This window comes from Lepidochelys olivacea, assembly GCF_965140295.1.
Source record: "Lepidochelys olivacea isolate rLepOli2 genome assembly, chromosome: 2".
In the NCBI taxonomy this organism is placed as follows: Eukaryota; Metazoa; Chordata; order Testudines; family Cheloniidae; genus Lepidochelys; species Lepidochelys olivacea.
Window position 1 is genome coordinate 157,949,953 of NC_140412.1, and position 25,980 is coordinate 157,975,932.

General features: G+C 43.7%; 1 protein-coding gene across 8 annotated transcripts in view; it reads right to left on the minus strand.

Annotated features, from left to right (window-relative positions):
- The window catches only part of COL15A1 (collagen type XV alpha 1 chain), a 275,266-nt gene that overhangs the window by 43,112 nt on the left and 206,174 nt on the right, over nucleotides 1-25,980 (minus strand). For 7 of the 8 annotated variants that reach the window (XM_084618725.1, XM_084618722.1, XM_084618723.1 and 4 more), the window contains 5 exons: nucleotides 21,094-21,159; nucleotides 18,706-18,741; nucleotides 17,378-17,440; nucleotides 15,490-15,567; nucleotides 15,342-15,377 (listed from right to left, as the gene is read on the minus strand). In XM_084618725.1, the coding sequence (XP_084474851.1) occupies nucleotides 15,342-15,377; nucleotides 15,490-15,567; nucleotides 17,378-17,440; nucleotides 18,706-18,741; nucleotides 21,094-21,159 (279 nt within the window). The remainder of the gene's footprint in view (nucleotides 1-15,341; nucleotides 15,378-15,489; nucleotides 15,568-17,377; nucleotides 17,441-18,705; nucleotides 18,742-21,093; nucleotides 21,160-25,980) is intronic. The other variant, XM_084618720.1, reaches the window with a different exon arrangement.

Genomic DNA, 25,980 nt, shown 5'->3' on the forward strand with positions numbered 1-25,980 from the left:
ATGCCTGACAAAGAAACCCATGCTTCTTCCACACTCCCAGCTGTAGAAGTTGCATATTGCTGGACTCTTAAGTGTCAACTTCCACAAGTAAAAACCTCTAGCCAGCAACAAGTCCATCCACATAAAACAGCAGAATTGAGAAGACCACAGGCTAACTTTTTTCAAGCAGGCTAAATGAAACTGCAAGAGTAACCAACACCATTCTGTATATGTAGTAACTTTTGGATTTTCTTTTCTTTTCCAATTTGTATTAGCAGAGGGACACCTCTGCCTTAGCATTCTTGCAACGTTTTTAACTCCAGCAGGTGGCTGGTAGTGAGTGTGTGTTTGAGTGCAAAACAGTGTGTGTGGATAGAACCCACAGAATCTGAGAATGGTGCTGAGATGGGTCCCTGTCCCCGGGGTGCCACCTGGAACTGACGTACAGCTGAGACCTTTTCTCACCAATCTGGGTTCCCTCTTGCACTGTGACATTGTGACAAGCTGCAAAGCCCTCCAAGCTTGCACTCACACCAACATCCACAGGCTGGGGCCACACCCAGCTGTGTTCATAAATGCTCTGGCCAGCCACTCATGAACCCACAATAAAGAAGCTACAACCAAAGTACTCCCAGCTCCCCATCCTAGACCCCAGAGCTATACTGTCCTGCCCTGGTCAAAACTCAACCAGTATGAATTTATTATCCAGTCTGCCACTTCTACAAAGGAAAGTGGAGAGCATCAACTCTTGTTCATGAGCTGAGGTTTATCCAGTTTGCACTTCAAACAACACACAGTGTTTTAGGTACAATATAAAATAGACTTATTAACTGCAGAAAGATAGCTCTTAAATCACAGCAAACAGATCTAAGTAGATTACCATAAGAAATAAAACAAAACCATAATCTAAGCCTAATGTACTAGTTAGTATTTGAATCAAGCAGTGTCTCACCCAGTTAGATAGTACAAGCAGGTTAGCTTTTACATACACAGGCAGACTTCTTTCTTTCCTGCCTGGGACCAGCACTTCCCACCCAGTTCAGTCTTTTTCCTCTGGTACTTTCAGGTGTTGTTGTTGTAGTAGGGAAAGTAAGGTCCAGTCATGATGTCATTTCCCCCTTTTATATCTTCTTCCCACTTGCTGGAAAGCTCTTTTGCTGTTGCCTGGGTCAAAAAGTTCCCATTGTGTAGTTCTATCTCTGAAAGGTTTCTATTGTACACAGTTCCTGGGGTAATCCTTATGGTTGTGTGTATTTCCTTGTAGCAGATAGAGCACTCACCGCTGCAGCACCTCCTGCTGGTCAGTCTGGGAATTAGCTCTTTCCAGCCTCAGAGCGCCTCCTGCTGGCCAGTGTCTCACTTGCCTCAGGCCCTGTGTCCCTCCCGGACTCTGGTGCCCTTTACCTTGGAGCAATGCCCCCACATGCTGGGTCTCCCTTCCCAAGGGAATCCCCTCCCCCATGCCCACCTTGCCTCAGTGGCTACTGCCAGTCATCATCTAGCCCCCTTTCTCTGGGGCAGACTGCAGTATGCAATGGCCATTCATCACTGACAAGGGGGTTGGACCAGCTGCCTCTGCCTATCCCTGGGCTGCACCTCTTCAATCCCAGTACCTCCTTAGGCCTTTACCAAGGCCTCAGCCTGGGGAATTGCGAGGCTGGAGCTCCCCAGCTCCTTTAGCCCTCCCCCAGCACTGCTCTGTTTCAGGTACCCTTTTCTCCCCGGCAGCTAGGTCCATCTCTTTCCAAAGCTAGAGAGAGACTGCCTGCCTGCCTTCTGGCCCGGCAGTCTTTTATAGGCCCAGCCTGGCCCTGATTGGCTGCCTCCCAGCCTTTTCTTATTGGCTCTGAGCCCCAGCTCTCTCCAAGGGCTGGCTTTTAACCCTTTCAGGGCTGGAGCCATTAACATTGTTTGGCCTTTTTATCGTTGTACCTGAAAGGCTGCTTATGGGTGTTCTCAACCTCACAACATGGTTCAGTAGCACATACGTAGCCAGACTTCATAACTTCACATACAATGATAGCACATACAATCCAGCAAGATATTAATGTCTAGTAGATCAAGACTTTCAGAATGATACCTCACAAGGCATACTTGTACAAAATATATCATTATTATATGACAGTGGTGAATATGGGGTGCCACAGGTATCTCTAGAGTAGTTCCTCCAATACCCAACAGCCCTCCATTAACAATGGTGCTATCTAAAGATCACACAGGCCTATATATCATGCATTAGGGGTTGTTGCCAAAAATAAAAAATACAATCACCCATTCATCCAGACCACCTTAGTAGTTTTAGACAATTTTTCTAAATTCCTGTTGCCGAGGCCCTCTTCCTTAGCTAATTTAAATGATAATTAGAAATTTGTCCCTGAAAATATCAATTTGTTGTGGGCAAGAGCCAGGATTACTCAATATTGACAGGTTTCAGAGTAGCAGCCGTGTTAGTCTGTATCCGTAAAAAGAAAAGGAGGACTTGTGGCACCTTAGAGACAAACAAATTTATTTGAGCATAAGCTTTTGTGAGTTACAGCTCATCTCATCGGATGCATGAAGCTCACGAAAGCTTATGCTCTAATAAATTTGTTAGTCTCTAAGGTGCCATAAGTACTCCTTTTCTTTCTGTCAATATTGACAGTTGCTCCTGGGTCCTGATTTTAAATCATACCAAGAGGTATGTAATAATATAAAGATCCCACATTTTCAGTATTTACAAGTAAAACATTTTATTGTGGAATCTGGATATGTGGCAGCCCTTTCTAGACCTTTAGCCACATTGGATGAGGAACAAGCTAGAACAAAAGGTTTAATTTCTAAGATACATACAAATTTGACTGAGAAAGATGTTAGGAAAACAATCCAGATGAAAAGATGGGAGACAGACTTGGACAAAGAAATTGATCTGGCTAAGAGTGTCTCCATATAGGAAAAGGGATATACATCCTCAATTTGGGTGGCCCATAAGGAATTTTTTTTATAAACTACTGTATAGATGACAACTGACTCCAGTTAAGCACCATCATATTTTTTGTTATGAGAGAGGTAATCCTATGGTGGGGTTGTAGGAAAAGGGGAAAGATACTTGCACATGTGGTGACTGCACTCAGGAATTAGATGGTTTTGGGTGGAAATTATTAAAGAGATTCATTGTATGACAAAATGCTGGCTGGTTTCCCAGAGATCCCTGACCTACTTGCTTAATGCTCCAGTAAAGGATCTGCATTTTAAAGAGAACAACAAATTAATTTCTTTTTATTGTTAGCTGCTAGACTTTGTATTGGAAAAATGTGACTCTTCCTCTTATGGAATTGTGGTACAGTCCTTGCAATGGAAAAACTTTCATATCCAGTACGTACACAAGAGATGCACCAAAAAGAGGATAGGTACTTATAAATTTGGTCACCCTTTTTAGCAAACTCAGAGGAGGGCTCCCCAGCCAGTAAGCCAGGTACTGTGAAAAATAACCTGATCCTGAATAAGAAATATATGACATACCATGTTAATGTTTTATCGTAACTTTGCCTTAATACAAGTTTCAAAAGGAGTTATATGTTTAATCTTGAAAAAACTTGTTATTTTCACCTTCATTTAAAATACAAATGACAAATTTAACAAGTGGTGTCATCTCGAATGTTTCTTATAACCTTATATTGCGGGATAAGGAGACAAGCTATTTCCTAACCACCAGTAATTTGGGCAGGCTGCCTTAACTGGCATCAGAGCTGTAGTCCCAAAATTAGCTTCAGTCAGCGAGTGATTTGACACCCCACATCCTGTAACTCATACTTTGTTGGAACATAAATATATAAAATGGCACTGAAATTGACAATGTTCTGTTGCTCTGGGGACTGATAGCTAAAAAGACTACTGTCTTCTTAAGTTACATAGAGCGTGTAAGGAATTGTTGGTTTATTTGAGGTGGTTTAACCAATCTTATAATTTGATGATTCTAGAAACCCACTTTATTCTAATTTTATTTGTTTATTTGTATTTTATTTTACGGTTTTGTTTAGTTGTTCAGGCAATAAAACATTTAAAATTAGAAACCTGTGTGGTTTGGATGGTTTTTCCTCAGACATCAGGGTTCAGAACCACCTAGTGGTGGTTTGTAGAACTGCTCTTTACTCCTCCGTATCTGGTGCTCAGGTAGGAACATTGTTGTGTTTTGAGGGAAAGTTGACTTCTGTATATTGATCCCTTCTTTCAGTGAGCAATGTAGACTCCAGAATCATTGGGAGTCTGGGGTGATGCATAGCCACTGGTCAACCACTTTTCCACCCAATAATGTCTATACTGCTTGCACAGAACAGACAGATTCAGACTTGAAGGCTTTCAGCAGCTTTTCTACATACTGTATGATTTAAGAGTGTCTCCCTTTATTGAACCCTAATGTAAAAATTGACCAAGTCAAACCCAAGAATATTATTTTTCTTTGAGGCAGTAACTCTCAATATTGTCTGGGCAAAACAGTCAGTGCTGTGTACTGTATGTACTGTTAGAATTTTCTATTACAGATGTAAGCAGAGTCAGGATAGGCTCCACCCTGACATCTGGTGGTGAGGTGTGGCAAGTTGTGGAAAAGAACTTCAGAGGCTGATCTCATTTGCATAGGCACACCCATCCCGCCTAGAATGAGGCCATAACTGCCAAAATGGTCACTTTGGCTGTTGTGGGATCCCCAGTGTCTCTGTTATTGGGGCGGGAAGAATAAATTGTTGTTACCTTGATTATGGGAACTGTGCTTGGAACTGTACTTGGCCTTTTGTTATGATGGAGGGACTCACCATCAACTGAGTAGCACTCGCTAGGCAAGGGACATGGGTTCCAAAACTCTGTGAATTGAGAGAGACTTGAGATAGGTATTAGTACCTGGTGGTGTGGGCCCCTTTGTGAGGGCCTGAAGCACTAATTGCACCTCTGTCTCTCTCCACTGTGGAATGTCAGAGCTAATTTTGGGTCTATTAAGAGTCTTGCTACACCTACTGTGCTGCATTCACTTTGGCCTTATGGTGCACCAGCACTAAAGCTCCCACTACTATGAGCTGAAATCACTGAGCACTGTGTCAAGTAGTGGGGAGCCGGAAGATCTAGAGTGCAGTGGTGCTGTTCGTGGATAGGCTGGTGGAGTGTTCGTGGGACGGCGAGGTGAGCAGAGCTGTTCGTGAGATGGTGAGCTGTGCAGAGCGGAGCCAGTCGTGGTGGAGCGGAGCTGGTCGTGAGACAGCGGTGTGTTCGTGAGACAGCGAGCTGAGCAGAGCTGTTCATGAGACGGCGAGCTGTGCAGAGCGGAGCCGGTCGTGGTGGAGCAGAGCCGTTCATGAGACAGCGTAGCAGAGCAGAGTCCTGGGGGGCAGTCAGCTTCAGGACACGTAAGGTGCCCCTTACCTCTTTCCCCCATACACAGGCACATTTTAGCCAGACTGGGGAGTAACACTATGCAGATGAACTTTTGAACTCTGGGGCTGGACTTTTTGGACTTTGGGTGATTTGTGGATTGCTGGACTCAAGAGACGTTTGGGTTCTGGGACTCAAGAACCCAAGGGAAAGGATGTGGCCCAATTTTCTGGGGTGGGTCTTTGCTCATGGTTTGGTTAATGAACACTAGTTGTGGTGTTTCCCCAATTTAATGCTGATGTCGTTTACCTCATGTTATTAAAGATTCTCTACTACACCGAGACTCTGTGCTTGCGAGAGGGGAAGTATTGCCTCTTTGAGGCACCCAGGGGGTGTGTAAGATTTTCCCAGGTCACTGGGTGGGGGCTCGAGCCAAGTTTACATTTGCTTTGATGAGAGGGAACCCCTGTGTACTGAACCCGGCCCTTGCTACTATCAACTTGGCCTGGCAGAAGGGTTACACAAAAATTCAATGGGTTTTTGATATCATTTCATCCTGATGTCAGTTTTGTAGGAGCCAAAAATGCTTCTACAAAATGCTTGATTAGATGGTTGTTTACATTGCAGGAGTGCCCAAAGACTCCAATAGGGATCAGCCCCCACTGCTTTTGGCACTGTACAAACACAATCTGCATCAATGTTCTTGTTCTGCACCCGACACAGAGGTAGCAAAGGCAGATTTCTTAGAACACATTTTTTTGCCCAGATCCTGCAAACACTTTCCCACATAAGTTATATTACTCACACAAGTGGTCTTATTGATGTCACTAGGGCCAGACCGGGAACTATATTCTGTTTTACTTGCTCAGGGCTAGAGTGTAGCTGGCCCTTAAGTGGCTGCAGTGGGGTAGGAAGGAGTGAGCAGATTCCCCTCATGCAGGTTGTGTAGCCAACCAGAACTGCAGCCCTGGTAGTGGAGAGAGAACAGGAGCTGCTTCTGAGATTCATCCCCCAGAGCAACTTGTCTGAAAGGGGGCTTAGAGCAGGCAGAGCCATGACGATCTCTCCTATGCCATGCATGCTCCTTCCAGGGCAATGAGTGATTTGGGAAGTATTTGCCTCACTGAGGCAGGTTGCCTCCAGTACTCCCCCTGGGGTGGCATGGCACCATACCATTCCTTACTGTGGGCTGTGATGAAATGCCACAACCTAGCCCTACAGTTATTTTGCACATTTAAAGCTGTAATGGATAAAGAGTCTGATTCACAGCAATCAGTACTGGTCTCTGATGAAACTGATAGTAAATAATATGACTGACACATCATTCCATTCTATTGCTCATGATTCATAGATTCCAAGGCCAGAAAGGACCATTGGGATCGTCTAGTCTGACCTCAGGTAGAACACAGGCCATGGAACTGCCCTGAAAAAGTCCCTGGAAAAATCATGGAGCAGGTCCTCAAGGAATCAAGTCTGAAGCACTTACAGGAGAAGAAAGTGATCAGGAACAGTCAGCAGGGATTCACCAAGGGCAAGTCATGCCTGACTAATCTAATTGCCTTCTATGACGAGATAACTGGCTCTGTGGGTGAAGGGAAAGCAGTGGACGTATTGTTCCTTGACTTTAGCAAAGCTTTTGACACGGTCTCCCACAGTATTCTTGCCAGCAAGTTAAAGAAGTATGGGCTGGATGAATGGACTCTAAGGTGGATACAAAGTTGGCTAGATTGTCAGGCTCAACGGGTAGTGATCAATGGCTCCATGTCTAGTTGGCAGCCGGTATCAAGTGGAGTGCCCCAAGGGTCGGTCCTGGGGCAGGTTTTGTTCAATATCTTCATAAATGATCTGGAGGATGGTGTGGATTGCACCCTCAGCAAGTTTGCAGATGACACTAAACTGGGAGGAGAGGTAGATATGCTGGAGGGCAGGGGTAGGATACAGAGGGACCTAGACAAATCAGAGGATTGGGCCAAAAGAAATCTGATGAGGTTCAACAAGGACAAGTGCAGAGTCCTGCACTTAGGACGGAAGAACCCCATGCACCGCTACAGACTAGGGACCGAATGGCTCGGCAGCAGTTCTGCAGAAAAGGACCTAGGGGTTACAGTGGACGAGAAGCTGGATATGAGACAACAGCGTGCCCTTGTTGCCAAGAAGGCCAATGGCATTTTGGGATGTATATGTAGGGGCATTGCCAGTAGGTCGACAGACGTGATCGTTCCCCTCTATTCAACATTGGTGAGGCCTCATCTGGAGTACTGTGTCCAGTTTTGGGCCTCACACTACAAGAAGGATGTGGAAAAATTGGAAAGAGTCCAGCGGAGGGCAACAAAAATGATTAGGGGTCTGGAACACATGACTTATGAGGAGAGGCTGAGGGAACTGGGATTGTTCAGTCTGCGGAAGAGAAGAATGAGGAGGGATTTGATAGCTGCTTTCAACTACCTGAAAGGGGGTTCCAAAGAGGATGGATCTAGACTGTTCTCAGTGGTAGCAGATGACAGAACAAGGAGTAATGGTCTCAAGTTGCAGTGGGGGAGGTTTAGGTTGGATATTAGGAAAAACTTTTTCACTAGGAGGGTGGTGAAACACTGGAATGTGTTGCCTCGGGAGGTGGTGGAATCTCCTTCCTTAGATATTTTTAAGGTCAGGCTTGACAAAGCCCTGTCTGGGATTATTTAGTTGGGTATTGGTCCTGCTTTGAGCAGGGGGTTGGACTAGATGACCTCCTGAGGTCCCTTCCAACCCTGATATTCTATGATTAAGTCCCCACAGAATATTTTTAGAAAAAACATCCAATCTTGATTTAAAAGTTGCCAGTGATGGAGAATCCACCACAATCCTTGGAAAATGGTTCCAATGGTTCAGTTAGGAGCATGGGGTTTAGGGATGAAGGAGGAAGAGAAGCTGAATAACACAAAAAGAAAGAAGAGTTAAAAGAAATTAGACTGAAGATATGAAAACAGAGTAATTGTAACAAATGAGATAAATGAATAATGGAGTGAAAATGGGAGAGCTAGAAAGGGAAGAAATAAGGAAAGCAGGGGACAAAGCTTTCGAGAGGTGTCGAGAGGTGACCTGCAAAGTAGTGTTTTTAAGGATGGTAAAGCTGCAGAAATGTTCTGAATGCCTCTAGAAAGAATGAGGTCAGAGAGACACCCAGCACATTATTCTATTGCTCTCTTTAGATCTGCTTCCAAGGCCAGAAATCCTTATTGAAGTCTTCCTCACATCCTGTATCATCTACTGCAATTACTGTTTCCTTGGGCTTCACAAGCCCCTGCTCTCACAGGACAGAAGGCAGCAGCTTCTACATCCATGACACTAAGTCCAAATTACACCTCTAAGTTCAAATTGTCGATGAGGAACTGCAACGTGCCTTAGCTCAGAATGTGCCTGATAATTAAGAGCCCTTTTGAAAGTGCTTCTCAGTGTTGTGTTGTCTCTGACAGGCTGTTCAATGAAGTCTTGCTACTGCTGCAGCTTCCTACAAGGAGGCGCAGATCAGTTCATTTGGAAAGTGTTCCCCTCATTGCCCTGCTGTGTTTGCTATTCAGCCAAGTCCTGCTGCTACTGCTTTAGAGCACAGAACCACTAATAAAGCTGGGGCACTGGAGTAGCTGCCTCAGCTGGAAGAGTTGTGTTCCATTCATAGCTGTGACTGGTGCATGAGTTGTGGTCCATTCATAGCTGTGACATGGTGACTGGGATGAAGGCACATTCATTTTACTTTGTATTTTCCCACGTTTCTGAGTGGGACAGTGCTCACACGATAGGGCCTCTTTCCTAAGCCCATCAGACCCCAAAGGCTTCCCTAGTTACTATGCAAAGGGCTCTCTGGGGCAAATCAGGCTCTTGGCTCAGTCCAGTAGCAGTGGCAATGGGAGCACTGTCCTATGCCTCTGCCATACAGCAGGGGAATGGGAAGGCATCCCTTTTGGCTGAGGATGCAGACGGCCTTATCAGCACCCCAGAAAACTGGAGATGAGCCTAAGGTGCAGGGTCGGCCGGCTACCCTCAAAGATGCTGGAGGTAAGCAGGGCATATAAGGCCAGTTCTCTGTCCTCATTCCCACTCACCCTAGAAGGCTATTCCGATCCTGGGCATTCATATAGTGACTCTTTTACCCAGAGACCCCAAAGCACTTCACAAAAGTATCTATAGTGTTCTCCATTATACATGTGGAAAAAGCAAGGGACAGAGAGGTGAAGTGACAGCTCACAGTCACACAGCGAGTTGGTAGCACAGCTGGGAGTAGAACCTGGGTCTTGTCATTCCTAGTCTGACCTTCTATCCGTGCTGCCTCTCGATGTCAAGTGGTGTAGGCAGCCTGGAGGCCTATTTGGGAGCCAGCAGGGTGCCATGAAAGCTTAGCTTTATAGCTGTATTTGGATGATATTTGCCCTCGGGGGTCCACATATCGTCTGATTAATAAGATCTGAAATACTGATATTGTCTGAATAACAGTCTGTTCACCAATCCCTACTCCAAACTAAGAGACTGATCTCCGAATTGATGGACTGTCAACTACCTTCTCCTCTCATTCCAAACTGGCAACCATTTGTCTTTTGCTGTTTTCTAACAGCAATAATGCATATTCATGGAGAGGCCTAACCCATCTATCTGATGATTAATGTGTCAAACTATAGTTTGTGATTCACATATAGTAATTCACTGTGTAAGCAGCCAACTTAAAAAAGAAAAGAATTCACCACAGGATAATTCCTAAGCAAAAGTATGATTAACGTTGGAATATTTTCAAGTTGTGTCATCCATCTAGTACCATCACGTATATTTCTCTCCTGCCCAAACATAAGTAAATTAAAAGAGAACTTTTACAATTAGTAATATAGGGTAGTGTTACTGAACAATAACAGCAACTTCAAGAATCTGAAAAGCCCATCAATACTGGCATCCAAATCTGCTATTTAATAATAAAATTGCGACATGTTACAGGGGATTTCAGACTCTTCTTTCACTTCCTGTTTGTAGTCAGATTGTGCCTGAGTGATGTCAGCTGAAGTCTAGGGTAGGAACAGACAGCAGCTGACAGGCAGGTTCTCAGGGATGTGAAAGAACCACAAGATTGCCACCTCAAATGTTCAAAAATCATGGGTCAGGCCCCCCAAAATCATGAGGTTTAAAAATTAATAAATTATGGGCTCCTTTTCTGTCCCTTCTGGTTTTAGAGCCTTTAAAGAACACTTGGATCAAGCTGCATCCATGAGGGCTAGAGATATAAACCATCAAAAATAGGTGAGATTCTCACATAATCCCAAGTCTCCAGGTGCTGGGGTTTTAAGTAAAACATCAAATAGTGTGAGACTCTCAATAAAATCATTAGAGTTGGCAACTCCCTCATTATTTCCTGCTTCACGATTCCAGCTCTGGCCCCTCCATGATGAGTATCAGTAACTTGTAGAGGGAGCGGAAGGCAAGTTACCACCACTTGCAGCAGCTAGGGGGTGAAAGAAGCAAGTGAAACAGCCTGTAAAAGCATGGGGCTTACAGGAAGAGAGGCATTCTGCCATCAATGGCAGGGTAGGGAGGGTAAATTGGACCCTTTGATAGGGAGAGGGTAGGGTTAGCGCTTTGATGTTCTTCTTTCAGGGAGCCAGTTCTCCCTAATCCTCCGTACCACCTTGGGAGGGTCAGGCTATCATTACCAAGGGAGAGCCAACTCCCTGGGGCATCACCAGTGCAAGGAAGCAGATCAAAGGTGCTAACTTGACCTTCACTCTAGCAGAGGGTTGGTTTTAGTGCATATTTTCTGCTTTTGTTGTCAGCCATGCTGGCCTCGTAAGAATGCCGTCACTCTTGACCTGCTGCTGGAATTTGTACTGGCATCTCAGCCCCCAAGCAGCTGCTACTACTTACTTAGTGCCCTATATCCAAAACTGCTGCTATACCTCACCCTCCCTGCTGTCCTTCTGGAGCCTTGAAAAGCAGGGAAGCAGTAGGTGGGACAATTCTCTTACATCTGTAACAGGCTTCTTGGGAGCCGGCTCCTCAGCTGATCACACCCCAGGAATCATAAATGATCAACCTTGAAGGCCCACAAAGGTGCCATCTACTTTGAGGACCTCAAGTCATTCTGCTGCAGTTGAGATAAGGTGAGGCTCTTGAGATAAAAGCCCCTTGACTTCAGTTCAGTTGTCAGGTTGGCTGTGCAACTGCACCAGAGTGTAAGGGGCATCTGGAGCCTCTTCTTACATTCCCTGCACAGCGTACCTACATTGCCAAATCCTGCACAGCCTCCTGCATTGGTGGATGGAGCCTTGACTTCACACTCCCCTCACGATGCTATGGCCAGCAGAGCTGAGCAGGCAGAGACGAAGAAACAGAGGCAGATTCATGACTCTCTGAAGCTCCTACTCCATAGCTGCTGCCCCTTCCTCAGGATAGATTGCAAGGTGACAATCTGATCCCTAACGGGGAGGGAGATGGGATTTTTGAGGGATGAGTCATTGACTCTGAAATTTACTTCCCCAGTTGATTTACCAAAGCCTGATTTTTCTTTTTCTTTTTTTTTACTTTCTTGTCATGCTGCATCACTTACTGCTTCAAAGAAGAGTACCAAACTCATAAGAGGGAGGGGGAATGACCATTCGGGAAGGGGGAATTTGGGAGGGTTCATTTTTGAACATAAATATTGGTCCTATTATCTAATTTTTTTAAATACAAATTTCACATGGGCCCAGAACCCTGGATAGTCACAAACAAACAACTACATACGTACACAAAATAAACTCCTTGCGTTTCTGGAGTTCCCTCAGAGTGAATTGTGGAAGAAGAGATAATTTGTCACACCTACTGAGGTGAATTAGAAGAGGGTCAGGCTTATCTCTAGACTCCCTTGTTTTTAGTGAGAAGACATAATTATGTCATCCTATCATTTTTAAAGGTCTTATTTTTTCATTCATTGCCTTCTTACTATGGCGTAATTTGTAGGAGATACTTCTGCTATCACCACAAAGAGTCCTTCAGTGATGAAGTGCTCAGGCTTCAATCTCACAAACTGCTTGCCTTGCCTTCAGACATTATTACAATCGATATATTTTGCATTAGGATGTTATAAAACAACGGAGTGGGAATGAGGGAGGAACTGGATGATTCTAGACATAGAAAGACTGGACCAAATCCTGAGACAGCATAAATGTGTCAAATTCGAATGAAGTGTAGCCATTTAGGCAACTGTCAGTAAGGGCTTGTCTACACTTAACACACTACAGTGGCACAGCTGTAGTGTCAGGTTGCCCCGCTGGCTGAAGAAATCCGCCTCCCTGAAAGGCAGTAGCTAGTTGGATGGAAGAATTCCTCTGTTGACCTAAAACTGTCTACATGGGGAGTCTTAGGTCAGTTTATGTCACTCGGGATGTGGATTTTAGCTGGGTCAACCTAATATTCTAGTGTCAGGCAGGCCTAAGGCATTCACGTGGTACAACATGTGTACCCTGAGATACTTGAGCACCCTGTGGTGGTGTAAAAGGATCCTGAGTGCTCTTCAGTGGGGGTGGAGAGGCTAGGTCAGAAAAGGGACATGTCCTGTCAGAAAGACCATGTGTCTAAGTCAAAAGGCAAGATCAGCTCATCCCGCAGTGATTTAAGGGGGCGGGAAGGGAACTTAAGGCGATGATGTAAGTTAGAGTAGCCCTCCCAAGATACATTTGCACCAAAGCAACCAACAGAAGTGTCATGCAACACATCCAACCAGCCCCTCAAAAAAGACTTCAGTAAAACAACAGGTACTGACAAGGTACCCAGAACACCAACATTACTGTATGTCAAAAATCCCCTTTGCTGAAATTTGCCATCTGGCACAGGGCATCCTTGGCCATACTATATCAAAAGCTGAAGCCAGGAGATAGCCAACCGCTAAAAGGAAGTGGTTTAAACCACTGCATAATATTTCATAGTCTATCAACCCAGCAGGTCACCAGGGAACATGGTAAAAAAAGAAAGCTGATTCAAACAGACACAGCACAAGAAACATCAACTTCGGCACATAACAAATGGCATCAGCAGGAGGGCAAACAAATCATAGGTTCTCAAAAGGATGCGAACCTAACACACAAGCATGCACCAGAGGCAACCAAAGCATTGCCAGTCAATCTGTGCCACCATCATAGGTATGGCATAGCATGATATTTCAGAAATTTCTCTACTGCATTCCTGCCTGCCATCTTTGCAGATGCTCCCAACCTTTCATTAATGTCATTAGTGCTATAGATCCTGTAGCCTTTGTCAATCTGCTAAAAGCAAACTGCCTTCTCTGCCAATTTTTCTAGCCAGCTAGAGTTAAACCACAAATTCACCTGGTGTAATTTGCCTTTGAATCACAGCAGGATCTCACTTTGTCACTCCAGGACACTCGCTTTAAATGCTGGAACAAATTTTCCAATGTAGATGCTTGCAGCTGTGCACTTAGAATTGTATGCATATAATTTATGATCACAGATGTGATGTGTATGTATAAAGTGAGTATTTGTGCATGAACTTAGTCAGCTTGGCACCCAACTAGCAAGTAACCATGTAAATACCTGATGCAGATACACCCATTGGGCATTTACATTCATAGATTAGACATGTGTGCAATCACATGTGCCTAAATTTGAAAATCTGACCTGCTGTATTTTAAACTTACTGTACATTACTTTTACACGCAATTTTTCAGGATTGCATTTTCCACACTGAGACTATTATAGCTGTAAAAGGAAAAGATAAAATGCTCACTAAAACTGTGGGAATTGAAATAAGCAGGGGTCATGTTGTATCATAATTTGGGGACAGGAATTTAAGAGCTGATATCTTCCTAAAATTCAGACATGCCAGATTCATATGCGAGGTAAAGCCATTGAAAGCAGGTTTCAGAGTAGCAGCCGTGTTAGTCTGTATCCACAAAAAGAACAGGAGAACTTGTGGCACCTTGGAGATGAACAAATGGATTGGCGCATAAGCTTTCGTGAGCTACAGCTCACTTCATCGAATGCATGCCTTAAAAAAAAATCTGTATGAGTTTTTTCATGAAGTTGATAAATTTCCACTCCACACAGCTAAATTCAGTGCCTTGCGTAATGACAGGTTTCAGAGTAGCAGCCGTGTTAGTCTGTATCCGCAAAAAGAAAAGGAGGACTTGTGGCACCTTAGAGACGAACAAATGGATTGGAGCATAAGCTTTCATGAGCTACAGCTCACTTCATCGGATGCATGCAGTGGAAAGCCATGCTCCAATAAATGCGATCGTGTCTAAGGTGCCACAAGTCCTCCTTTTCCACTGAAATCAGTGGAGTTACACGAAGGATGAATTTGGTCCCAAATTGCATGTGGTCAGGAAGGCCACTCCCCTCTTCTAGCCCAGGGAGTTTTTTTAAATCTGAAAAAAACTGGTGCGTTCCAAGGTAAAGGGATTAAAATAATCAAATCTGGAACTCACTGCGACTGATTGTACCAAATTCATCCCCGCTGTGACTTCATTGAATTTGGCCAACTAGTCTTTATCGTTCAACTATTTTCGAGTTATTAAGTTTCAAGGTTTGGGAGCAGCATTCCTTGTAGAGTCAAAACATTGCAAACCTAGGGAGCCTAAAGCAAAGCATCTAAAGCTATATTTAGGTACTTCAATAAAAGGCCTCATTTTCATGTCCAGTCTGCAGCTTCCACTGAAGGCAAGGGAGCTGAACATAATTCAGCACCTGTGAAAATCAGGTCAGACTTAATGTAGATGCCTGAATATGGGTTTAGGTTTCTAGCTTTGGAAACAAGTTTTGAAAAATTTGGCCTCTGTTTTTTAATAATCAGATGATACATATGTGCTATCACTTGTTAAATTCTAAACCAAGACAGGAACAATTTGCAGTACTGTATACCAAAGACAAATACTTCGAAGACATTGCTGTCTGTGGGTCTGAAAATTATGCTTCATCTTTGCTGAATGGTATTGAAAAACTAAAGCTAATTGACTAAGTTGAGGTAATCTCTGTAAAATCAAAAAGTACAAATACATTAAAAAATAGCAAATATCTTACCATAGGCCCTCGTGGTCCCACTGCCCCATGCTCACCCTGTGAGAAAGACATTCATATTAGTGATGAAGAGAAACTCTAATGTCTTGTTGGCTTGGCTAGTAATGGAGTGCAAGTGTCCCGAAAGAACTTGGTAACAGTATTAGCCTACCTTCTGCCCTTGTCGTCCTGTAAGTTCTCTTAGAGATCCATCTGCAGATATGATAACTCCTGGTTCTCCCTTTTCACCCTACAGTTCACATAATCATTTTGTGATGTTTATACAACAGTTCTAAACAAAGCTTTACTTGCAAAGACCAGACAGCTTCAAAAGGTCAGTGCAGCAACATCTTTGTTGGTTCAAAGTAGTGACAGGCTGGTGGGAGAGATGGCAACTACAAAAAAGTGACTAGGGTGGATTTTAATTGGGGGCGGGGGGAGATGAGGGTTGTTTCTTTTTTAACCATGGTACAATAAAACAAAAACATCCTGCTCCTAAAAACCCTGAAAGAGAACCAAAATAATACAACAAGCCTTCCCTCAGCTAGTGCCCCTAACTGAAAGTGTAACATGAAACCTAAATAGCTCCCTGGCTGTCATCAAAGCAGAGGTCTTTTCTTCTAAACATTTGGAGCATGATGCTGTCCTATTACCTCTAGCCAATAAACTTTAGTCACCAAGAGCTGGGCTGTGAACCCCTTCGTTTCACTAGTAAGCTGCTACTGCAAGGAGGGCTCCAATTCAATTCAGTGGAACCAATCACATGAATAACTGCTCCGCAGTGGGAATAAGTGGTTCCCAGTGTGGCCCTAGTAGCTGCCATCACCCACCCTACTGCAGCCAAGGCATCCTGAACAACCTGGTCCCACAACCTCAAAGTGAAGAAATTTGGCCTCTGGCTTGACACCAACCACTGCCCCGCTCACCACAGTAACTCTGCTGAATAGTCAGCTCAGTGCACTGCCATTCTACTGCATCTTCCCCGAAGCTTTAGGAATGTTTGAGTCATTCATACTTGGGCTCACAAGAAGGCTTGCCTTGATGCATTACTGACCCCATCTCCTGTTCAGTACTATGGACTCAGAGCCATGAGGAAAGTACCCCAGGGACCTCTAAAGGGAGTATTTCCCCAAATATTTATTCAATGGCCCACACTCCCAGGGGTCTTTCAGTTCTGCAGCCTGAGATCAGTAGCCTTAAAAACAGCTGCCATTCTTGGCTCAGGATCATTGGAAGACCATTGACGCTGTGGTCAAACACATTCCAAAAGATCAGCATGCCATCTTTCATTCACTGGCATGTAATTTCACAGTTAAGAGTGTAGTTTTGCTCCGCTCTGGGAACCTATTTCAGACTTTAATTAAACAATATCTACACCATCACATTAACTGACAAGAAATCAACAAAACAGTTGTATGAGCTACCTAAGAAAGCAAAGGATCAGAAGAGTGGTCTTTTGCTTTCCTTTTTCTCTTCTCTTCTCCAAGGCTGCAGTAGCCCAGTTGTTCCTGACCACCTGCTTCCTGCCCCCATTCCTCTCCCAACAATGCCACAATCCCAAACCTCACAGAACTAGAGTCCTCAAATCCTGCTCATTCTGTGTAGTGGGGTTCTGCTACAGGCAGGGTCCTCTGCGCCCATGGAGGAGGGAGCAAGATTTGTCCTTCTATAATTTACATAGCCTTTTTGCTGTGCTTCCTTTTTCCTTCCTACGCCATTGGCATGGATGATCAGTTTACAGAAAAAGGTCACCTCATACCCAAAATGTTTAATGTTTACGCAGAGTCATTCTGACAATTGTGCAAAATGAAATGTAGAGTTTCAGCATCAGTCTCTGTATATTAGTCCCCAAGAGAATTTCAAGGTATTTTGTTTAATAGTGCTGATTTCCACTGACATTTCTTTTGAAACTCTAGTACCAACTCATTAATATCCCTGTGGAGAGCAAAATGAAAACCATAAAAGCAACAGAGTAATGCCACCAGACGTAAATGGTTTAACTCATTTCTGAGCACATTCATCTCTCTAGTGCACATGGGATGCTACTCATTCCTTCTTACCGGTTGTCCTTTTGGTCCTTGTAATCCAGTCAGTCCAATATTACCTTTTGGTCCCCTTGGGCCCTAAAAGGGTAAAAATAAAAGTCTTTTATAACTGGTTTGAATAAGAGCTTTTCAGATGTCAGTTGAGAATAAGGAAGCACATTTTGATCAATTTAATTTCTTATAGTTGGAGATCTGAAACTTTGAATCACTCCAGTTTTAATTGTCCCAGGAATCTCCTTTCCCTAGTCTAAGGCCACTGCTATCTGCATCACTTAATTACAGAAACTATTCCCTACAGTTGTTCTGTGGAGAAAGGTTGGCTTGCATTTTGTGTTGCAGATTTCCCTTAAAAGTGCACTGAAAACCTTTTTTACCGTGCAAAAGCTGAATTCAAGTTTCTGTGTTTCTTCTGCATCAGTAAAGAACAAAACTGACAGCTAAAGCAGGATGAGAGTGACATTTAAGTCTCCACAATTATTCTAGTAACAATTAGGGATCTTATACAGCTTGTTACATTAATTTTTAAAAGCTTGTCCATTCATTTTATCCATTTCCATGCAGCCCACAAAACCCAGACCTACCTTTTGCCTAGATTATTCTGCCTATGGACTATGGAGCCTGGGATCCTGTACCCAAACCTACACGTTGAAACCATCAGTGGCTTTTGAAACTTTTGAAAAATTCTTATATTTGAATCCATAAACTAAATAAAATTGGTAGGGAGTTACAATTTGATCACAATAGACAGCCAGCATGACACTAAGGTGCTGGGACTTTGGTATTATATCATTTTGGAGACATTTAATGAGAAATAATTTTGCAGAGTTCTTTGTATCATCCTATGGAATTTAAACAGGGTATTGTGTCCCTCTTATAGAATGTTATAGGATGGGCCAAAAAAAACTATAGAAAGGATATAATTCTCCATTAAATGCTATAGCTTTGAAGGTAATTTCTTTAATACCCTATTGATTTCATCCCTATTAAATTCTGTAGGACTTTTCTATAGGGACTAAACACTTATCAGACCTAGTTACAGATTTAAAATATGGCACTAAACTGAATTAAGTCAAATGTTAGGTATAAATATGATACAATTTATGTACCAAAATGGATGATGCATCTTTTGACTTCCATTGAACAAGTGTTTATTTCTACAGTATTTGTAACATTCTGTCTAGTTTTACTCATTTCTGTCTAGTTTTATTCTCCAATTTGACATTTATGAGCTTTGAGAATTTGTCAGGCTTTGTATCAATTTTGTATGATTCCAAATGCTGAAACATTAATGAGCTCATTTCCATATTTAAAACTGACTTAAAACCTTAGAACATAATGCTTACAGGAAATCCTGGTAAACCGGGCCTGCCATCTGGCCCCTGTAAAACACAAAAAACCCACAAGTACATATTATAGTGTAAAGTGGATTGTGCAGTTTCTGTGTCTCTACTAGTTTGTGAACATTAACTATTTTTAATGGTATTCACATGCAAAATACTTCATTAAGGTGGTGTTAAGGTTGCAGACATGCAGCACTGTCCTATGCTCTCTCTAGAGCATAGAGATTAATTCTCAAATGTTGGAAAACCCAGGAAATGCAGAGAGTTTAGGTGACATTTCCCTCACAGTACAGCCACATAATATCTTAACTCTGCCCTCTCTGATCTCTGTCCTAAGGACATCATGGTACTTTACTCCTTCTTCAGCCTCTGCTAGCCTGCAGCAAATAGCTCATGGATCTGTGGTGTTGCACAGAGCACAGCAAGGGCCCGTTGCACTGTGAATAGGAGACCTGATTGGGATTTGCGCTGGGCACAGAGGAAGTGACAGACTTGTTGAGGGAAGTAAGGTACTGTTATCATCCCAGTTGCTCTTGCCATCCCCAGGGGGTCAGATTTAAGGCTGAATGGCTGTGCTGTTTGTGAAGAGTCATCTGTATTGTCTTCTTAGTCATGGTGAGCTTGGCAGTCTACTACTCCCCCTGTTGGCTCTCCTTCTTTTTTAGGGAAAGGTCTAAAGCCTGGCTGTCCACTACAGGTAGCCATGGAGATTCTTGGGTGGGAAGCCCAAGGTTCTCCTTCTCTCTGCAACCCTGTCAGTGATGCAGTATGGCCCACCAGATTCCCAGCATGCCTCCTCCAGACCTGTAATTGAAATATAACATGATATGCACTATATACACTACCTAGAATGCATTTTTGCTGCACAATATGGAAGATGCAAGTTACACAGCGGTTAGAATCTGCTATTGTGAAACATGCTAGACTGCACAAAGAGCTACTGCCAAAATTATAGGGGCCACTGGATGGGGTGAGCAGAAAAAGCTAAGAGACCACAAATGACAGGTTGCAGAGAAAGGGCTAACAAAGTCCGAAACAGAACTTTCCAGAATCTCAGAAAGGATTCAGCCTTAATCTGCTTCACGGGTGGACAGAAGTTTGCCCCTTGCTCCAATTAAAAAAAAATCAACTGTGTTCAAAACAAGAATTAAACATTTACTTTGGTAACAGGAGCTACCAACACACGTAATGAAAATAATAAAAGATACAGTTTGTTCATGTCAGATAAATTGTTCTAACAGGATATTCTGAGCATCTGGCATTTCTTGCCCCATTTGGGGAGACTTAGCCTCCAAGCCTCTTATACACACTGCCCAGGAGGTTTGTAAAGGTGAGCTACTCAAATCCATAAGACAAGTGGGCCAAATTCTACCCTCATATGTATCCATACAGCTCCCACTGAAGTCAATAGAAAATGAATGTGCTGTCTTGACTTCTCCTCTAGACCAGTTTTTTTTAATCAAAACGCAAAAAACCAAAAAACAACAACAACAAAAACACCAAGCAAAAAACAAACAAAACAAGAACAAAAAACCCACCCCAGCATAGCCTTCTTCCTCAAATGTGTCTTTTGGGACAACTAGTAAGGGGTTCTTAAATGATTCCCAGCCATTATTCACATGAAGCTTAGTTATCAAAGGGGGCGGGATCTGCAGGGAATAGCAATGAGCAAATCCAAAAACGTAACCTTAAATCAAGTCTGCTTTGCTTTGTATAAAAGCAGTGGTGCAAAGAAGCCTGAGCATACTGGTGAATCTAGCCGTTGGAGCTTGGAATCAGTTCAGAGAAGCATCCAGAATTTCAGATGTTTAACTGAACTCTCCTAAACTCCTGGCTGAAAAAAACAAGCCCAAAATCTTGTATCAATAGTTGTCTCATAAGATTTCCATCTCTTTCAGTCACAGCTAGAAATGCCATGAGAACAGCCTCATTTGCAGTAGTTCAGGATTTCTGATTCCAGGCTCAGGCAGAAATGAACAAAATCTTATCAGAACACTTCAGGACCCTAAAAACAAACTAACAAGCAAACAAAATATCTGGTCCTAGAAATGGATGCAAACTTAGTAGGCTTTTATTTTTTTCTGCACCAATTCTCCTCTTCCAGTTAGGCAGACATCTGTCGTTCAGGGTCAGAGTTTGGCCCATCTCTAATTCTTTTCTTTAGAATACATTTTACACAAATGTAGGGAAGTTAATTTACCAACACAGGATCCAGTTCTGTTCTCAGAACATGTCTCTCTACATGTCCCACAGAAGTCAGTAAGGAGTGTGTGTGTGTGTGTGTGTGTGCGTGTGTCTGAAGAACAGGGAGGTGGGCTTTGCATAGTACTTAAAGAGAAGCACTGAAGTATGAAACAAATCCTTGCATTTAATAAGGCAGAATATACTCACTGAAGGCCCAAGCAGTCCTTTAATTCCCGTAAAATTAGAAATTCCATCCGTATCATTGAGAAGTAGCTAAAAAATAAGGACAAAAAACAAAGTATCTCAAATATTTAATTGGTTCTCTGGGGTAGACACATTTCTAGAAATGCACAGACAGCTTACAAAATCCTGTAATAACTATGGAGATAGAAAATGTAGACCTGGCTATTGGGAACATTCTTTGCTTTTTCCTTTGGTGTCATGTATTTGGAATACCACTACTTCGCATTTTTATTACACCTTACATTAACGATCTCAGAGTGCTTTGCGGACATTACAGAGCTGAGTATCTATGTCCCTGTGAGGTAGGAATCCCTACGTTACAGATGAGGAAACAGACACAGAGGGGTTGTGACTTGAGATCATATTTTCTCTATAGGATGAAGATTAAAATAAGTGCTTTAGACCCCATGCTTCAATGCTGAGTGGGTGTTGGAGTCTGAGGCTATGGCTACACTTGCAGATGTAGAGCGCTGGGAGTTAAACCAGCCCTCGGAGACAGCAGCAGGGAAAGTGCTGCTGTGTGTTCACACTGTTAGCTGCAAGCGCAGTGGGGTGGCCACATTAGCAGCTCTTGCAATGCCACAGAAAGAAGTGCATTGTGGTAGCTATCCCAGTGTGCAAGTGGCTGCAGAGTGCTTTTCAAATGCGGAGGGTGGTGGAGTGTGACAGGGAGTGTGTTGTGTATATGTGGGGTGAGAGAGTGGGTTTTGGGGGGCAGAGTGTGTCACCATGCTGTCTTGTAAGTTCAGACAGCAGCAGGGGGAAGGGGGAAACCCTTGACATAAGCCCCCACCCCCTGCCTCTCTCTCACACATGCACAAACGCCTGCCTCTGCAACAGGCGCATTCCATACTAATGTTTTGCTTTGTGTCCCAGAGCAGATAAGCATGCCGAATGTCAGAAACGGAGCTTTGAAAGGGGATATCCACATGCCTGCAGCTGAGTACAATGACCAGAACGGCCACTTGATTTAAAGGGATTATGGGATGTTTCCGGAGGCCAATCACAGTGCAGTAATGCAACACGTCATCCACACTGACGCCTGAGCATTTCAGCCAGGGCGCAGCAAGCTCTATGTTTCTCGTGGAGGTGGATTACCAGGGGTGCTCCAGCCGCGGAGTTCAGGTGCTCTACGTGCCTTGCCAGTGTGGACACCTCAGGAGTTAGGGCGCCCGGGGCTGATTTAATGTGCTTTAACTTGCAAGTGCAGCCAAGCCCTCACTGTGCACATCTCATTGCAGGATTCAGGCTCTAATGACATTTTGTTCCTATTTCATTTTGGTTTTGGACAGCTTCTTTACAGATTGAAATTATTTCCCCCATGGTGTATAATGCAGTCATACTTTACAGTACAGCAGGATGGTGACAGCTTGATTTTGTAAACTATCCATATATGCCTTTTACATAGAAGAAACCCTCTAACTCATCCTTATTCAGTTTTTCCTGATTGCTTCATTTCTTTCACTTTCTTCCTGATAGTCCCATTTGCTTTAAAAAACATATCCCTACTTTGATCTCAAATATGTCTTCACACAGACTTTAACTTGTCCAATTTGTCTTCTGATTTGTATGTAAGCAGTGTCAGGATGAGCTCCACCCTGACATCTGGTGGTGAGGTGTGGCAAGTTGTGGAAAAGAACTTCAGGGGCCGATCTCATTTGCATAGGCACACCCACCACGCCTAGAATGAGACCATAGCTGCCCAAATGGTCACTTTGGCTGCTGTGGGATCCCCAGTGTCTCTGTTATTGGGGCAGGAAGAATAAATTGTTATTACCCTGATTATGGGAACTGTGCTTGGAACTGTACGTGGCCTTTTGTTATGATGGAGGGATTCACCATCAACTAAGTAGCACTCGTTAGGCAAGGGTCATGGGTTCCAAAACTGTGTGACTGGAGAGAGGCTGGGGACAAGTAGTAATACTTGGTGGCATGGGCCCCTTGGTGAGGGCCTTACATGCTAATTGCACTTCCTCCTCTCTCCACTGTGGAATATCAGAGCTAATTTTGATTTCATTAGAAGTCTAGTTATAGGCTGCTGAGCTCACTTTGGGCTGACAGTGCACCAGCACTGGGGCTCCCCTACTACAAGCTGAATTCACCTAAGAGCTGAAATCACTGAGTGTTGTGTTAAGTAGTGGGGGAGCCTGAAGATATATTGTGGAGCAGTTGGCGGGCCGGCTGGTGGAGCAGTGTGTGGATGGCAGGAGCTGCTTGTGGGCCGTGGAGCTGAGCGAAGGAGTTCGTGGGGCGGCTGGCAGAGCGGAGCGCAGCTGAGCAAAGGAGTTTGTGGGGCGGCTGGCGGAGCGCAGCTGAGCGAAGGAGTTCGTGGGGCAGCTGGCGGAGCGGAGCGCTGCTATGGAGCTATGGGGCGGTCAGCTTCAGATCATGTAAGGTGCCTCTTACCCCTGTCCCATTTCCACCCAGGTTGGGAGGTAAAGCTCTGCAGATAAACTTTCGAACTTAGGGGCTGCCCTGACCAGGGACAGAGACTTTTGGGGCATTGGACTTTTGGGACTTTGGGTGATTTGGGGTTGCTGGACTCAAGAACCAAAGGGAAAAGGGCATGCTCCAATTTGCTTGGGGTGGGTTTTTTGCTCATGGGTTTTGTTATGAATCCTGTTGGTGGTGTTTCCCAAACATAATGCCACATTGTTTCTCTCTGTTATTAAAAGGCTTTTGCTACACTCAGACTAGGTGCTTGGAAGAGGGGAAGTATTGCCTCTTGAAGGCGCCCAGCGGGGGTGGTATATATTTGTCCCAGGTCACTGGGTGGGGGCTCGATCTGGTTTGCATTGTGTTATTGGAATGGATCCCCTAGATATTGAACCCAGCCCTTGTTGCTGCCAACTCTGACGGGCAGAAGGGTTACATGTATATCATTCTTTCATCTAAGCAAGCAACTCTATCCACTCCAGACTCAGATTGCGTATGTTGTAAAACACATCCTGTGTAATACCAGCACTTGAACTCCAAACCACCATCCCTTGCTATACCGGCTACAGACACAATGTTTTGAAAATTGCTGTTTGCAAGAGGGTGGGTCAGAAAAGGAAAAGCAGAAGAAAAATCTCCTTTGACCATCACATCAGGGGACATTTATAGCCACTGAGCACTAATACATACAATGAATTGAGCACATTCCAGATTCACTTCCCTCCAGGTGTGGTGCAGCCTCCTAAAGGATGTTGTTCTTTGCTGGATGCTGCTACCTGCCTCCTTTTTCTTCATATGCCACAATATGTGCAAAGATGGGTGCCAAATATTAGGAGCTGAAATTCGTATGTAGGCACCTGGAAAACTATTTGAGGTTCATGTGTCAGCACTCTGCCCCTGAGGAGAGCAGCATCAGACCCCTGTGTAGTTTGCTGTGGCCTGGCTCCCAGTGTAGCAGAATCACATTGGTTCCACTGTATTCCAGGCTCTGTGTCCCTCCAGACAGGGGGCAAGATGTGTGCTAATTACTTCAATTATAGTAATAAAAGCATTCCGCTGTTGCAATTGTTCTGCCATATCTTCAGTTGGTGGCAGAATTCCAGGAGCCCTGAGGTTACACAATCCTTTTGAATTACTCAGTATTTAACCATTCACTTTGGGGCTGATCTAGAGACTATTGAAGTCAATGGAAAAACTCTGATTTCAACCTGCTTTGGACCAGACAATTTGTGTACAGTGTAAATGATCTGTAGCCTCAAGCCTCAATTAGACTATATGTGTGTCAGGCAAGCACACGCATTTTAAGCAATTCTATAGCTATATGAAAATACAGAGTACAGAGATGCCTATCACATAGCAGACTCCTCGTCTCTCCATTCCGCTCCAAGTGTAGTCATTTGCCCTGTTTTTTTGGTTTGTTTGTTTTGCAAGCAACTTTCACAGTGATAATGCAGCAATGAGACCGCTTGCCATTTCACGTCAGCCTTTTGAGACCATATCCTGGGCCGCGAGTGCTGCCTAAAACATGGGACTTTCTTTTTTTACTAATATGTTGAAGTAACAATAACATTCGTTAGCTTTACTGGTTAATGGATTCTTGGATTTTAAGTACATTATGTGTGGAGCTTTCAACTGCTCATCCCATGGGACATTAAAATACTAGAGGCAGAATTGCTAAAAGAACATAATGCAAAAATCATTTAAATTTCTTTTCTATTTCCTGGATCAGACTCTCTCCATTCCTTCCTCATTAGTTTTTTGGACATTAAATATGACGGATCAATGACTGAAAAAGAAATTTTGCTGCTCACTTTCCCCCACATTGGTTTCTACTGAACTTTACGGTGGGGAAAGGGGTGGGGGAGCAGGGGATTTCAGTAAAGATCAATTACAGTTTTACACTGAAAAGACAAATGGTATAAATGTTCTACCAAAGGACAAGTGTGACTTACTGGCCCTTCAAAATGACCAAAATGTAAAAGTTCCCAGAGCAAAATAGCCTAAATGATATAATCTGATCACATTTTAGCATTTCATATCAGCAAATTACAACAAACTGGGAGAAAAAAACCCTTTTGTATTGGGCTTTGGATTGACAATGTGTGGTGAATGTCGGACAGAATTCAGAAGAAAGGAATGTCTGAACAACTGAGACTCTCTTTGGGAGATGATGATGAATTTCTGTTGCAGTAACTCACCTGGGCTCCAATCACAACAATTTGAGGCCCTATTGTGCTGGGCACTACACAAACACACACAGGTCCTTCCCTGAATTGATTGCAATCTAAGGCTCCAATGCTGCAACTTATAGACTGCAGTGACTGAGGTGAATGGCGCTCGTGAATGGCGCTCGTGTATTATCAATTTCAAGACCAGAGCCCAATTTCCTTCATCCATTGTCTACCCAGTAATATC